General features: G+C 33.3%; 1 protein-coding gene across 1 annotated transcript; it reads left to right on the top strand.

Annotated features, from left to right (window-relative positions):
- The first annotated feature begins 8,657 nt into the window (after positions 1 to 8,657).
- Positions 8,658 to 9,151, top strand: LOC131178291 (uncharacterized). Its single transcript, XM_058143228.1, has 2 exons — positions 8,658 to 9,006; positions 9,111 to 9,151. The coding sequence occupies exons 1-2, from the start codon at positions 8,658 to 8,660 to the stop codon at positions 9,149 to 9,151; spliced, it is 390 nt and encodes a 129-aa protein (XP_057999211.1).
- The last annotated feature ends 7,093 nt before the right edge of the window (positions 9,152 to 16,244 follow it).

Raw genomic sequence — 16,244 nt, 5'->3', positions numbered from 1 at the left:
GGATGCTAATGGTGGCTAAGTGGTGGTGGCACTGGCGACAGCGGTGGTTAGGTGGTGATGGTGGTGGTAAGGTGAGGTAGTGGTGGTGATAGAAGTGGCAGTGGCTAAGTGATGATATTAGTGGTCAAGTGGTGGTGGTAGTGATAGCGATGATAGTAACAGGGTGGTGGTGGTGGTGATGGTATTAGTAGTATTGGTGATGGTGGTGGTGACAAAGTGGGGTAGTGGTGGTGGTGACAAAGTGGTGGTCGAATAGTGGTGATAGTGATAGTATTGACAATACATAAAAAAATCAAAACAATTAATTATGATTACATCTATCTTTGTTTGTAATGATCATTACGTTGCTTTAAGCATAATTGATTACATTATATAATTGCCATTCCATTACATTAAAGGCCATATTTAGTATGATGTAATTAAAGTTATAATATAATCACGATTATATTGCATATTTTTTTTATATTACCAATAACATAATCAAATATGCAATGTAGTCATGATTATATTACAACTTTAATTGCGCCCTACCAAACATGGCCTTTAATATAATAGAATGACAATCATATAATGTAATCAATTATGCTTAGAGCAATATAATGATCATTACAAACAAAGATGGATGTAATCATGATTACTTATTTTGATTTTTTTATTTATTGTCAACACTATCATTATTACCACTACTTAGCTACCACTATTGTTACCACCACTATTCCTACTCTATAACCACCACTACCACCATCACCATCACCATCATGTTACCACCATCACCATCATTATCATTTGACCACACTACTACCACTACTACCTCACCTTGCACCACCACCACTATCTAATTACCACTATCGCTGACGTCGCTGCCACCGCCGCCACTGCTACTCAACTACCAATCATTGCAACAATTATCACTTATTATTAATATTATAAATAAATTAAATTTTAAAATAAAAATTATCATTATATTTTACTACTTATATTTTTATTTTGCAATTAAATAGAGTATTGTAATAACAATTAAATTACATTAAAATTTAGATTGCATTATATAATTGATTATATTGCATTATATCAAGCTTTACCAAATGTAACCTAAATTTTTTTATGTTATCAAATAACGCAATCAAAGTTTTAATGTAACGGACTTATATTTTGAGAAAAGAAAGCTATTTTTTTTTATTGTATGACATTGAGACATTGTTGAATTTGGTAATGGAACTTCAATATTAATGTAGGAAATTAATGAGGCATTGGAGAAGATGGCTCTGAGTACTGACCAAGATGTTGTAGCCTCTGTTTAGAATGTATATTTATATACATAAAAGTGTATTGTGTCACCTTGTTTCAAGGCTGCTTTTACTTTCTTTTTCTTTCTTTTTTTTTCTTTCTTTTTTTTTTCATTTGAAACAGGCATGATGAAACTCCTGAGACATATCAAGCAAGGAAGAGACCTGCCAAAGAACATAACATCTAGGGCAAAGTTGGTCAGTTATAAAACCTTCTTTTTAAAATTCAAATTTTTGTAGAAACTAATATACCCCAATAAAAATGGATAGACAATCAAGAAACCGAAGAGGAAGCTGCTGCTGCTGCTGCTGACATTACATGTATGAAGTAGAAAGGAGAGCAATGGATAAGCAACTATGATGCAAAAACAAACCTTGTAAAAAGGGCTTTCGCCTGTCACCGTACTTCAGTAATACCTGGTAATCAAGAGCCAAAAACAAATTCAAGATTTGGTTTCATGGAGTATCAAGAAGAGTGCTAGACAATACATCAGGTTCGACATTCTATCATGAATCTTTTAGCCCCTTTGGATCCTTCCAAGAAGTGTTGAAAGAGAAGCAAAAAGCCTCAGTTTTATCAAGGTTTAGGCATGCGAGTTCTGTCACCATAGGTCGATTGGTCTTAGTGCAATGGCATGTGCTCTAATCTCTAGAGCAGTTGGTATTGGAATTTTGCTTGTTGCTGCTGGGTTCTTTGTTTTCCATCGATCCTCTAAGTGGAAATCTCTAATGGGCGGCTGGAGCTCTGTGTTTTTCTATCCTCTTAGAATAACTGAGCATGATCTGGTTATGGCAATGGATGAGAAAAGTGCTGTAGGAAGCGGTGGAGCATTTGGCAGAGTATATATTATAAGTTTACCAAGTGGAGAACTGGTTGCTGCAAAGAAGCTAGTCAATATTGGGAGCCAAATTTCGAAAGCACTGAAGGCTGAGGTCAAGACATTAGCCAAGATCAGGCATAAGAACATAATTAAAGTTCTTGGATTTTGCCATTCAGATGAATCAATTTTTCTAATTTATGAGTACTTGCAAAAGGGAAGCTTGGGGGATATGATTGGAGGAACAGATTGCCAGTTACAATGGACTGTTAGACTGAGGATTGCCATTGGGGTTGCTCAAGGATTGGCATATCTTCACAAGGATTATGTTCCACATTTACTTCACAGAAATGTCAAGTCGAAAAATATTCTTCTGGATACAGATTTTGAACCAAAGCTCACTGATTTTGCTCTTGATCGACTCGTGGGAGAAGCTGCATTCCAGTCAACAATTGCTTCAGAATCTGAAGATTCTTGTTACAATGCTCCTGGATGCTCCTGGTACACTTCTTTCCTTTTTAGTCAACCACTTACATATGAATCCTAATCATTTGTCGGATTCTTATTTGTTTCCTGTGGACCACTTTTAATTGCAGATTAATTTGCACACCAGTTTAGGACCTTTTATTTGATCTCTTTTGATAACGTTCTGCAAAATTTCAATTGCTTTTGGGCTTTTCATTTAAAACTAAGAAGCATTACCATGATTTTTACAAATGTGTTTCAGAAGATGAGACTTGACTAAACTATATTATTTTGATATGCACTGGAGTTGTTGCCTAATTTAAGATCTGAAAAACTCCTCATATGGTTGATTTCTTGGTTACAGAACTTGGATATGTAAAAAACGTTGAACAATAGATTACCCCTTTTCCTTCTCTTTTTGTTTCATGTCTTTATATGTAAAAAACGCAACTTGATTTCACATATGCTATTTTAACTCTCCTCTGATTGAGGAAAGAAAGTGTTTGTATGGCATTCTATGTTCTCGGTTTGGATTTTTGCACCAAATTGGTTAAAATTAATACAAGTAGTTCATAATATTGATTCTGTTGGTGAGCATCTCAATATTGCTACCTTATATGTGGTTTGCAACTAATTAATACTTCAAAAAGCATAATTTAATTTTAAAATATTAGAAACAAATAAATTCATAATTTTATAATAAGAATTACATATAAGGATTCAAATTATAAACTTTACAATAATAAGGACATGAGTATATATTAGTAATCTGTTTCAGTCTCCCCGAAGGGAGGTTTCGGATCTTCTTTGTTGGGATCTGCAGGACATTGCTTGGTCTAGAGTTGTTTCGGTAGCTCGGTGAGTTCATTCCTTTCAAGTTTTGGATCTTCGATGGTTTTGTTTTTGTGGGGTTGCATGTAGGTTGATGATCTTCAATGAAAGGGCTTTTATAGCCATGGTTGTGTGCGGTGTTTGGTTTTGAGGTCTCTGGCTGGAGCTGCGATGGTGATAGTCGAAAGCAGTTTGGAGGCCTCTAGTTGGTGTTTCGACTTTTGGCTCTACGGTTTGGTTTTTGCACAGTGAGAAGGTTTCCTTGTATTGGCCGTCTTTGAATTTTCGTGAACGGCTTCTACACCATAATTGGGAAGGCTTTCTTGATTGCTTATACTGCCATGAGAGCTCTGTAGTAGCCCCCTTTGCCCGGTACAGAGCTGGGTTTATTGTTCTGCTGATATTCTAGAAGTTTGCTTTGTTGTGGCAGGGTAGCTGTGCTTGGATGGGCGACATTAGTCGTTGACAACGGGCAAGCAATGGAGGAGGACGGCGATGGGTGCTCTGTTAAGAGGCTCTACAGTCCAAAGGTTGATTTAGAGTTTGGTTTTTGGTTGGGTCTTACCGATTTGATTTGATTTGGGTAAATGGGCTTACAGCCAACCATAATTGGTGGTTTACTTTTTAGAACTTTGTACCGTACCCAAGTTGTAGCAATTGCCCTTTTAAGCTTTTAAATGCAAACTAACATTTAAAAAAAAATAAACTAATTAAATATTTAACATTTTTAAACTATTAATAAAGTTGAATTGAAACTTAATAAACACAATAATAAAATCAAAATATTCAATTCATTTATTCAGTTTAATTGAATTAATCGAAAATATAATTTATATGTTATTTGAGACAAATTTATAGATTACTAATAAAAAGAAAAATAACATATTATTAATATAATTATAATTATAATTATATTTATTAATAAAAATAATCATAATCTAACTTGATTTAGTCTAGAGACTAAAAACATATCATTCATTAATATATTTAAATTCGGGTCTTTACACTCTCAATTCTCAATCTTCTGCTAGAAAAATATCAATAAAAATAATTACAAATAATATATAATTAATAAGATTATAATCAATATTTATTAATTAGCAATTTTTTAATTAATTCAGTTACTATTTTAAAGATAACAGAAGCAGTAACCAAAAATTAAAATTTTCAAAAGTTATTAACTAAATCAAACTGATAATAAATTATTCTTTATTAAAATAAACATATTTAATTAATTCAATCAAAATTTTCAATTGTAACTCTACTCCATTTTTTCAACCAACAAATTAAACGAGAAATAGAGTCTAACATCAACTACAGTACATAGGGCTGGTTAACATTGTTAAGAAAAATATTTTTTTAAAATATACTAATTAATAATATTAAAAAATAATTTAAAATTAAATTTGATAAGTTTTATATACTAAAATAATAAAAAAATATTTAAAATAGTGTTTTTTTAAAAAGTAATTTTAATCCTTCAATTGTAAAGAAAATAGATCAGATCTAACTCCATCCCAAAAGTTAGTCTAAGAAGAGAAGGTTTGTCTAAATCTTATACATATCTTCAAAAACCTTATCCCAAATTAATAGGGGACAACACAGCTGAATTCTTAAACTTTTGATGCGGCAATAACACTAAGAATTTGACACTTAAATTGAACTAGACCAGACATATTCTCATACCATATTACAAACTTAAATCGAACGGGGAGACGAGTAAATGTTACTAGTCAAACAACAAGCCTACTGTATCAAAATACCAAATAGGCATATAAGGTTGTGTCACTTCAACAGAGTTTTCCAAGTGGGCATTTTAAATTGTAGGACAATTTTAACCAATCCTACAATTTTAAATAATGCTTTTATATTCTATAATTAATGGGTAAATATAAATAACAAGATTATTTTTAAAAAAGTTAACTGTAAAAAAATTTAAATCCTTTTGACTTTTCTTCTGAAATTCACTGTCCTTACCCAAAACTTAAAGTATCAACAATTAGGAAAGATCTATTCATCAATCTTATAAATTTAATATATAACATAATATATGAACAATATAATAAAATAATATTAATTGCATCTACAAAAATATATACTATGAATACTATGAGATATACGAGTGTTCAAGAAAGAACAATATTAAGTATATATTTGATAAACTAAAAAAAATAATATAATAAATTTAATTATTGGGGTTTGGGTATTCAATTAATTAATAAAATAATAATTTAAATTATTAAAATTGAGGTAATAATGGCAGTAATAAAAATACTTAAAGAAAAATAAATACCTAATATAAATAGCAATAACCATTAATTATAAAGAAATTAATTTTTATATAGTAAGCACCACGAGGCAATATTAAGAATAAGTGCCACGTGTCAACTCTAAGAAAAATCTTGCATACTCTCTCTCTCTCTCTCTCTCTCTCTCTCTCTCTCTCTCTCTCTCTCTCTCTCTCTCTCTCTCTCTATATATATATATATATATATATATATATATATATATATATATACACACACACACACACACACATTACAATTAAACTATGAAGTTTGCATAATTACTGATTAAACCTTCATATTTAATTGATGTCTCAAATTGACTTGACCGTCAATAAACTATTAGTATACCTAATAGGAATTCCACGTCAGTGGCCATATCATTACTGTAGAAGTCTTATCAATCAAACGTGAGAATTTATTTCGCAATTATATAAACTTTACAGCTTAACTGTAAAAATTGACAAACTTTATTTTTTTTTTTTTTGGCAATTACCCTAATTTAGGATTTTTAATGTGGTTTCTCTAGCGATGACATGGTAGTTGATATGGAATTCCCATTAAGTATATTAATAATTTTTTAACGGTTGGGTCAATTTAAGACATCAATCAAACGTGGGTGTTTAATTAACAATTATACAAACTTCAAAATTTAATCGCAAAAAATACCAAATTCAAAGTTTTTTTTTTTTTTTGACAATTGAACCTATATATAAACACTTGCATAGTTATATAGCTCAAATAGAATACATAAAACATCGGTACTAAGATAATTCTATGGTGTATACCAAGACTAGAAATTGGGGTTAGGGATTATCAATATGAAATTCAACTAATGGATGCAACTGGCACGTTTTGAAGCATAGGAAAAAGAAAAAACTATTTTTCACAATGATCTTTGAGCTTCCGAGTGCTCGCGAATCTTATCTAATTCACTATCAGCTCTTCAGTGGAGTTTTGTCGACCCAAAGATACGTCCCAAATGCCTAAAAGACATCAATGAACTAGATTTTTTTTTTATACTAAAAGTACGCCACTAGAATTGTCGTGATTAATATTAAAGATGACTAAAAATGTCTTCTAAAGGTGACAGCGGTAAGTTTTCTCTCTCCTCATGAAAATGTTGACAATGTGCAAGCCTTGCTGTTGATAATGTTTGAGGTATTGGGATGTCATCGATGAATAATTTTGTAAAAATTTCCAATATAATTTGTAAATTCAAATACATTATGGTTGTATTTGGATTTGTGGTATTGAGTCTTGCTCTAATGGTATGAAATTCTCTCGCCTACGGTGGCTGGGGGCTTACTAGTTTCTATGGCTTTTCGAAAGGGAGAGATGATAAGAATCTTGGAATTTGTTATCTCATTTGGCAGGTAGTTCTTCACTTCCTAGGGTGTGCATCAGTGATTTTAATGACCTGTTAAATTTGGAGGATAAAAGGGGTGGTAATCCTCACTCGGATTATTTATACCGTGCTTTAAAGAAATAATAGATAACTGTAACCTTATTGATATCCCATTGCATAACTATCCTTTTACCTGGGAAAGAGGTCGAGGAATAGACAGATGGATAAGAGAAAAAACTGGACAGGGCCTTGCTGTCTCCTTTGTGGTTAAGTTTATTTAAAAACTATAAGCTTTCCACCTTGTAAGCTTCAGTTTCAGATCATTTTCTGATCCTTTTGGAAATAGATTGCGGTAGATGGACTGGAAAGTCTTGGAGATTCAGGATTGAGAATTTCTAGCTATCTCATTCGGATATCTATGATGTCGTTAAAGCTTTTTGGGATGAAACTGTAGGGGAGCAAATTAGCAAGCACGTTTTATTATTTGGGCATAAGCTTCAGGAGTGGGGAAAAGCCTTGCGGGGCGGTTTTAGGAAAGAAATGGATCAGATCAAAAGAGAATTGTGTGTAATCCAGGGTGAGGAGGATGATATTTCTGTTTTTATTGAGGATGGGTTAAAAGAGGATCTTAACAGAGTTTTATCGGAAGAGCAAATTTCTTGGAACTAGCATTCCAAAATTTTTTGGCTTAAAGAAGGGGATAGTAACACCCATTTCTTTCATGCCCAGGCTTCTTCTCGAAGATGATCAAATTATGTAGAAGCTCTTCAAGATTCACAGCATTGGTATAAGGACAAAGAGGGGATGAGACATTATTGAATTTTTCAATGATTTATTTTTTGTGGCAACTGGAGACTATTCTAGAGTGGTGAATCTTCTTGATCCGAAAGTTACTGCTTCTGATAATGCTAGACTATTGGCTCCAGGAATTTAAAAAAGCAATTTTCTAGATACATCCTGATAAGTCTCCTGGTCTTGATGGGATGAACCTGGCATTTTATCAAAACTTTTGGCATATTATTGGTGAATCAGTGGTCCATTGTTGTCAAGAGTGGTTAAGGACTAGAATTTTCCTAGATTCTTTAAATGACACTATAATTGTTCTTATTCCGAAGAAGAAGAATCCTGGTTCGTTGAAGGATTTGCATCCTATTTCTTTGTGTGATGTGCTGTATAAAATTATAGCAAAGGTTTTAGCCAATAGATTGAAGCTTATTTTACCCAATTTAATATCTTTGGCCCAATCAGCTTTTGTTTCAGGTCGTCTTATCATCAATAATATTGTGGTAGCTTTTGAGGTTATTCACCATATAAAGAGGAAAACAAGAGTGAAAAAAGAGGAAATAACCTTAAAAGTTGATATTAGCAAAGCATATGATCATGTTGAATAAGAATATCTTTGGCTGTCCATACTTAAATTGGGTTTTGATTATAAATGGATTTAGTTAATTATGCTTTGTGTCACATTTGTTTCATATTCTATTGCTTTGAATGATGTGGATTTTGGCCCTATTAGGCCTAATCGAGGTCTTAGATAGGGGATCCATTATCATCCTTTTTGTTTATTTTGTGTGCTGAAGGTTATCAGCTTTATTTAGGTAGGTTGAGAGTAGGGGTGATATCCATGGTTCTAGGATTAGCAGACGTGCCCCCAGGTGTGTCTCATTTACTTTTTGTTGATGATAGTTTCTTTTTCTTCTGGCCTGATGTTAAGGAATGTCATACTGTTAAATATATTCTAGCCACTTACGAGGGTGCATTTGGTCAAGCCATTAATTTTCAAAAATCTGGAATTTTCTTTAGTGCTAATACTTCTGATGCAACTAAATTTGAAGCTTTTAATATTTTGGATATTTCTACTCCTCTCAATCATGGTAGGTACTCGGGCCTTCCATTCTTAATAGTCAAGAATAAGAAGCAAGTGTTTGCCTATTTGAAAGAGTGGGTTTGGAAGCGTATATGCAGTTGGAAGGGTGAGTTTCTCTCTCGAGCTGGTAAGGAAATTTTATAGAAGTCTGTAGCTCAATCTATTCCCTCTTATTGCATGAGTGTTTTTATCCCTATCTTTTTATGTGAGGAGTTGCAAAGAATGATGAATTCTTTTTGGTGGGGTTCTAATGGTAATGGGCATAGAAGAATATATTGGTTGTCTTGGGATAGGTGAAGGAGCGGAAGCATGATAATTGGTGCATTAGATCATTGAATTTCAAAAATTTTCTTCTAGGGTTTCATGCATCATGCCACATCTTTTATGTGCCAAATTAATTTCAATTCTCAATTGCATATTAAAACACTTTTAATATGTATTAGGATTTTCATTTGCCATTGAAGATTGTGAATTAACAAATTAATTCAATTAAGCCCTAGTTTGAAAGAGGAGTTTGAGCACTAACCTCTTTGATGCACTATGGATGCAATTGGCACCTTTAGGAAGCACCTAGGACCCTAAGTGTTATCCCTCTAGCTTGTCCACATCAAGATCACCAATGGGCAGCCCCCAATTTTGCTTCTCAAGCCTTGCCAACCAATTATAATTTGGGTTTTTGCTTTTAGAGATGTTATATGTGTGTATAGGACACTAGAAACAATTTCTAGCAATTTTAATTCAAAGGGAATAGGGTGATTCTCTTTGAATTGATGAGAAAGCAAGAAAAGGAGAGGGAGAGACCTTTGTGCCGTCCCATATATGAGAGAAAGGAGAGGTGGCTGATTTTTCTTATAACTTCTCTTTATATACTTAGGTCAAATAATCACTTAAACCCTTTGCCACATGTTAACACCACATTGCATCTTATTTTTAATTGACTTAATCTCATTAAGCCAAGTGTCAAAGCTAGACTTAATCTTGACTTTGATCATCTTGCATGATAGGAAGACAAATGGCAAGTTTATATGATGCCATGTGTCACCATCTCATGGTGCCACATGTCACCATGTTAAATGACCAAATTACCCTTGTGTTTTAATTTTGAGTTCTCAACCTAAAATCATTATTTCTCTTCTTCTAATCAATTTATATCAAATATAAATTAATTAATTAATCTCCATTAATTAATTTCTCACAATTAAATTCATATTTAAACACTTTAAATATAAATTTAACTTTTACTATATATCTAATAACCTAGATTTGGTTTCAAGCCATGCTAGCGACTTTGCAATCTCATTGCAAACCAAACCTATTTAATTAATCAATTAAACTCTTTAATTAATCAATTAAATCACATTATACTTGGTGATTGACTAATATATGTGTGTGACTCACTAGGCTCATCACTAATTGGCAATAAGATATGATATTAACTCTTAATATCATCAGAACTCTCTCTTATCATAAATGATTTCTCTAAATCGTTTTAGGCATCTCATAGACCATGGTTGGCACCTAGCATAGCGTGCCATGGCCACCCAATCAGTAATAAGGAATACCTTAAATGAACCTTTAATCATATGTTACCATTCACTAGAATCTCTCTGTTACAAAATCCCAATTTGAGCTGGAGTCATGGTTAATGTCAAACCCCATTTGCTATGAACATTATGTCCTCTTTTAATTCCAGTTCTTGATTAATTAGATTTTCTTGTTAGAAACTCTTTTCTGACTAAATTTGTCTGTCCTGGCCAGGAACTTGAAGCATCAAGAACAATTAAATGAACATAGGATTTTATCCCTATTTACTTAGGGTAACAGATTCCATCTTGATCAACACTTATCTCCATATATAACTAGTAGGAGCCAACACATCCCATATACCCATACACAGTGTAAGTATGGAAGCAGTATCAAACTCAAACCACCTATATACAAGATAACTGTGTTATCTCAGGTCTAAAGATTGTATGCACTAATATGATATATGACAATGTATTGACAAGAGTAAACTCCATGTGCTTGTCATATGCGTCACTAGTTCGGCCTACTTATCATGTATAAGTGCCTATCATGTTTGTTATGTGGCATGAGACTCACCACTCTATCTTATTTATATCTCATATAAATACCTTGGGAACAAACATGATTACAATCTTTCTGGATAAGTCATGTCCTATGTGAAGTATCCTCGATTGTGAACCAATTTATGATACTTTGTGCTAGAAATACTGTCACTCATATTCTTAACAACTTAAGAATATAATTTCTAAAAAAATATCAATGGACCTTTTCTGTTACACATAAATACATTATGTAAACAGAAAAGTAAAATTGCCTTTTATTAATAAAATATGTACAAGATACATATTAAATGATATGCTCTAGGGCATACTACTGACAATAGGATATGTTCAAGAAAAGAGTTTGGAGGGTTGGGTTTTAGGAATCTCTATTGTTTTAACTTAGCAATGTTAGGTCGACAAGGTTAGAGAATTATTTCTAATCCAAATGCTTTTCTAAGTAGAATCCTCAAAGCAAAATATTTCCCAAGAGGGGATTTTTTTAGATGCTAAAGTAGGGTATAATCAGAGTTTTGTATGGAAAAGCTTATTGCAGTCTCATGATATGCTATCTAGGGGTATCAGATGAGAGTTAGAGATTGGTCTAGTATAAATGTTTAGGGGGATCCTTAATAGAGATCAGAATTTTTATTTGGATACCTCGCTTATTGAGGCTTTAGAGGATTTTAAGGTGTCAGGTTTGATAAATGAAAATGGTTCTAGTTGGAATGTGAATTTGATTTCTGAATTATTTCTTCCTAGTAATGTAAAAGCTATTACCTGAATTCCTTTAAGTAAATCTAAGAGGGAAGATTTACAGATCTAGCATACCAAGTTTGGAAAATATACTGTGAAATCTGGATATCATTCTATTTTTAATTCCAATGAGAATACTTCTATTTCTGTTGCGCTTGGAGATTGGAAAAAAGTATGGAAAATTTGTGTCTCTCCTAAGGTTAAAAATTTCCTATGGAGAATGTTAAGAGGTATCCTTCTTACAAAGTTCAACTTAAGAAATAAGGGAATTGATATTGAGCCAGGCTGTGTAGTTTGTAATGCGGTGGAAGATGATATGCATGTTTTTATTCATTGCCCCCTTGCGCAAGATTGTTGGCATAGAGTTGGTCATCATTCAGGTGCACATTCTTTCTCTTCGAGGCATGAATTATTAAGTTATTTCCTTAATTCACTAGATGATGGGGCTATGCGAGAGGCATGTCTGTAGATGTGGAATATGTGGTATCAAAGAAATCTGCTTTTATGGCAAAGACAATCGAGTGCTGCCTAGTCTTTAGTTGACTCGGCTTTAAAGTTTTATGGTGAATGGCTTAATGCAAATGAGCAAGCTTTGGCAAATGTTTGAACCTCTCAACAGGGGTGTGTTAGTAACTAGTGCATGCCTTTGATGGGTCGTGTCAAATGCAACATGGACGTTGTCATATTTTCGAATGATGAAAAGTCATCCTATGGTGCTTTGATTCAGGATTCCAATGGGCTTTTTGTTTCGAGTATCATAGGTTTTTTTGAGATTGTGCATTGCCGACATATGGCTGAGGCCATGGTTGTTGATGCTATTAATTCATTGGAATATGATTTTTAGAATTTGGATAGATTATTCATGATTGTCAACATCTTTTATCACAAGGGTTTCATTGGATGTTAGTTTAGATTCGAAGACAAGCTAATATAGCATCTCATTCTCTTGCTAGGGTGGCTATATTATATGCTAGTTTTACTTTATGTTCTGAGCTTCCGAGCTCCCTTTGTAATATTTTATATTCTGAAGTTTTTTCAGGTTTTTTACCTAACATTTTGGGTCCTAGGTTGTGTGTATTGGGTTGGTTTATTGGCCTGGGTGGTTGTAGTATGGACCTAATTTATTAAGTTTTTCTCGAATTTTTTTATAAATATAATTTAATTTAAAAAAAAAGGTTGTATTTGGGTTCATGGATTTGAAGCTATGGATTTGGATTTGGATCAATTATCTTATTTGAGAGGTTTAAAAAATATAAATTTGAATTTTGATCAAATCCAAGGTAATTATAAAGACTTAAAAAAGTAAGGATTTAGAATAATTATTTCAAAATCAAAATCAACCTAAAAAATACTTTTTTCACAGATACTCACTTCTATTTTAAATTCAAAATTTGAAAATTTTTTTCTATCAAAATAAGGTATTTTAAAATTTTTAAATTTTAAATTCTAAATTTCAAATGTAAGATTTGGAACCCCTTTTATATGAATCCAAATTTATAAAGGATTTCAAATCCAAATTTCAAATTCAAAAATATCAAAGATTAAAAAAATATAAAAATTAAATTAATAAAATTAATATTTAGCTTAAAATAATACACAAATTGCTTCGAAATCCTTTATATATAACAACTCAAAATAACTCAACTCGATTTATTCGAGAAAACTCAAGACTCAAATAATAATTAATAATTTAAAATAACTCAAATTCACCCAATTTAACCTATTTATTCAGTTCAATTGTTATTTTTTTTCCCCATCACCTAACCTGTAACACCCCTAAATTTTAAATAAATCAATTTATATGTAAATATTAGTATTTTATTGTATTAAATATTTGAGAATTTTTTTGAAATTTTTTGATTTTTAGAATTGGGTTTGATTTTCTGAAAATGTGAAACTTTGATTTTTTTTAAATTAATTTAAAAACCACGTGGCAAAACTAAAAATATATTTAGACTCTATAAATTTTTCTGAGTTTTCTGAAATTTTTTCGAAATTTTTGGGCCTTATTTTTTATCCCAAGGCAGAGTAAAAATTCAATTTCATGTATCTTGAATCGGACCAGCTGAATCAAATCGGATCTGGTTGGACAGGTCGAATCGGACCGGTCCTCTTCCTTTTCTCCTCTTCTTCCCCGCATGTCCCGACTCCCTCTCTTCCCTCTCCATTTTCCCTCTCCTCTCTCCTCCCCTTGCCGCCCCACCGCCGCCCTTCTTCCCCAGCTAGCCGACGCGCCTCCAGGGACCCTCCCCACTGTCGATCGACGCTCTAGGCCATCGAAAAACCGCCCCAAAAACTCTCGAGCTGATTGGCCAATCCGGCCACCAATTCGACCGGGTCTTTTTCCAAAACCAATCTACATCTCGAGAGCTTTCCATAGACACCAAGAGCACAAAAATCCATCGAGCGGTTTGTCCAATTTTTGTCCTGGAAGTTTTAACCCATTTCGATATTTGGGTTAGATTTCTCGCAAATCGTGAATCTCATGAAAAATCCGAGAGTACCAGAGTGCTCCCTTCGATGAGAGCTTCGCGGCAATACCCATTTTAAAATTTTCAAACACCGTTTCTCGATGGGTCCCACAGAATTTCGCAGTATTTTTTCGAGCATTAAATGAGCTTAATAAATTTCGTAAAAATTATGTACTGACCCCCGTGTTGTGGGCTTCACGTAGCTACGCTCATTTCACAAAAATTTAACAGTTGCTCGGGTCTATAATTTTGGGCCGGGCAGACAGGCTACCGGGAAAGCTTTAGAATTGGGTCGAGATTATAGGCTACCCCACTATTTTCAAACGTCCTGAATGCATCCCAAGGGTTGGAATTGGCATAGGTAAACCCAAAACCTCATTTTTCTTAATTATCTAGTGCCTAATTTTAATTAAAAATCTATAAAATATTCGTTGTAGATTAGAAAATTATAATTCCTTTTGCATTAGCTTAATAATATTGCTAAGGACTGCATGGAAAAATTTTAGAATTTTTAGAGCTCATTTGAGTAGTTTTTGCAAAAGGTTTAGTTGTAGGGACTAAATGGTTATTTTTGTCAAATTGTGGTGGTTGACTATTTGGATGGGCCCAGGAGGGGTCCATGTGATGTGATTGAGTTGTGGTTATGTGACTTGCGAATATAGAAGTGTATTTTGAACCCTTTTGTAGGTTGGGTAGGTCCTAGGTATAAGGGAGACTCTGCCGGATTTTTGCCATGACTTAGGGTGTCTTTGATCCTTTCTAAACTTGTATTGAGTCAAATATATTAAATAATTGCAATGAAATTGTCAGATGAGCTGGGACAGCTTAGCCACCGCAGTGACCTCAGTTCTAGTCTGTGAGTAAAATATTGATTTTAATTATAATTTCAATATTATTATATGTTCAGGCATGCCCATGCATCACTTATATATATATATATATATATATATATATATATATATATATATATATATATATATATATCTATGTAGTTAAATACTAGGCACGTTTTATATTGCATTCTTAATTGATGATATGTTATGGATATTGTTTTATGGTAATTTGGAGCAGTGTGTGTGTGTTGGCGTGCGTGTGGTGTGTGGTATTAGTTATGGAAAGGACGGGTAGACGCGGCTGGAGCTTGACTCGCTGGGACCCAATCCTTTTATGGATAAGTCAGGGTAGGCACGGCTCTAGATGATCTCGCTGGCCCCCGCATTTAGTTTATCAAGTGAAAGTCCGGCTTAAGAGACATTCGCTGGCAGAGGTTGGATTAAGAGAGAGCTGTATAGGGGATTAGCTCCCATTTATGTACTGTTTGAACATTATTAGGTGTGTGAGTGCTCCAGATTACCTTTTTGCTGATATGATGTGATTTGTATGAAAATTATGATGGTGTTGTCTTTCACTCTTTAGGATACATTAGCTTTAAATAGCTATAAAAATTGTAGTTAAAATAGATATTTTATTCTCTGAGTTGAACACTCACTCCTATTCACTTTATTTTTCCAGGATACAGGAGATTTCTTGTTGAGTTCTAACCTGCCTCTCTCCTTTGCAGGCAATCTATTAATATCTGTTATGCTTGTATAATTTTACTAAATTATAGACTCTGCATGTGTTAGGAAATTTTAATCAATTTAGGACTATAATATAATATTATGTTGAATTTGTAAGAACATTAAATGCATGTATGTGTGCGTATGATTAGATTGGATGAGGGAGCTAAGCTCCCATTTGATTTTATGCCATTATGAGTATGTGGAGGGTGAGCTGAGCTCCCCAAATTATTATATATATTGTGTTTACAGGTCGGGCGAATAAAAAATCCCTCGTTGTATAGTCCATATTATGGTCGAACTCTGTCCGGTTGAATTCTTGAAATTAGGCTTAAATGGGCCTTAGGATTTGGTTAAGGATTAATTAGGCTTACTATGGGCCTCGGGGGCTTTAGGCTAACCCAGGTTCTAGTGCTGGTCTGGCCCATAGGTTGGGTCGTGATAAATGTGATATCAGAGCTTAGGCTCTAGATTCATAGGGAATATATGTTT

Source organism: Hevea brasiliensis, chromosome 3 (genome assembly GCF_030052815.1).
Source record: "Hevea brasiliensis isolate MT/VB/25A 57/8 chromosome 3, ASM3005281v1, whole genome shotgun sequence".
Lineage (NCBI taxonomy): Eukaryota > Viridiplantae > Streptophyta > Magnoliopsida > Malpighiales > Euphorbiaceae > Hevea > Hevea brasiliensis.
The sequence above is the reverse complement of the archived record's forward strand: the minus strand, read 5'-3'. Positions and strand labels throughout refer to the sequence as shown.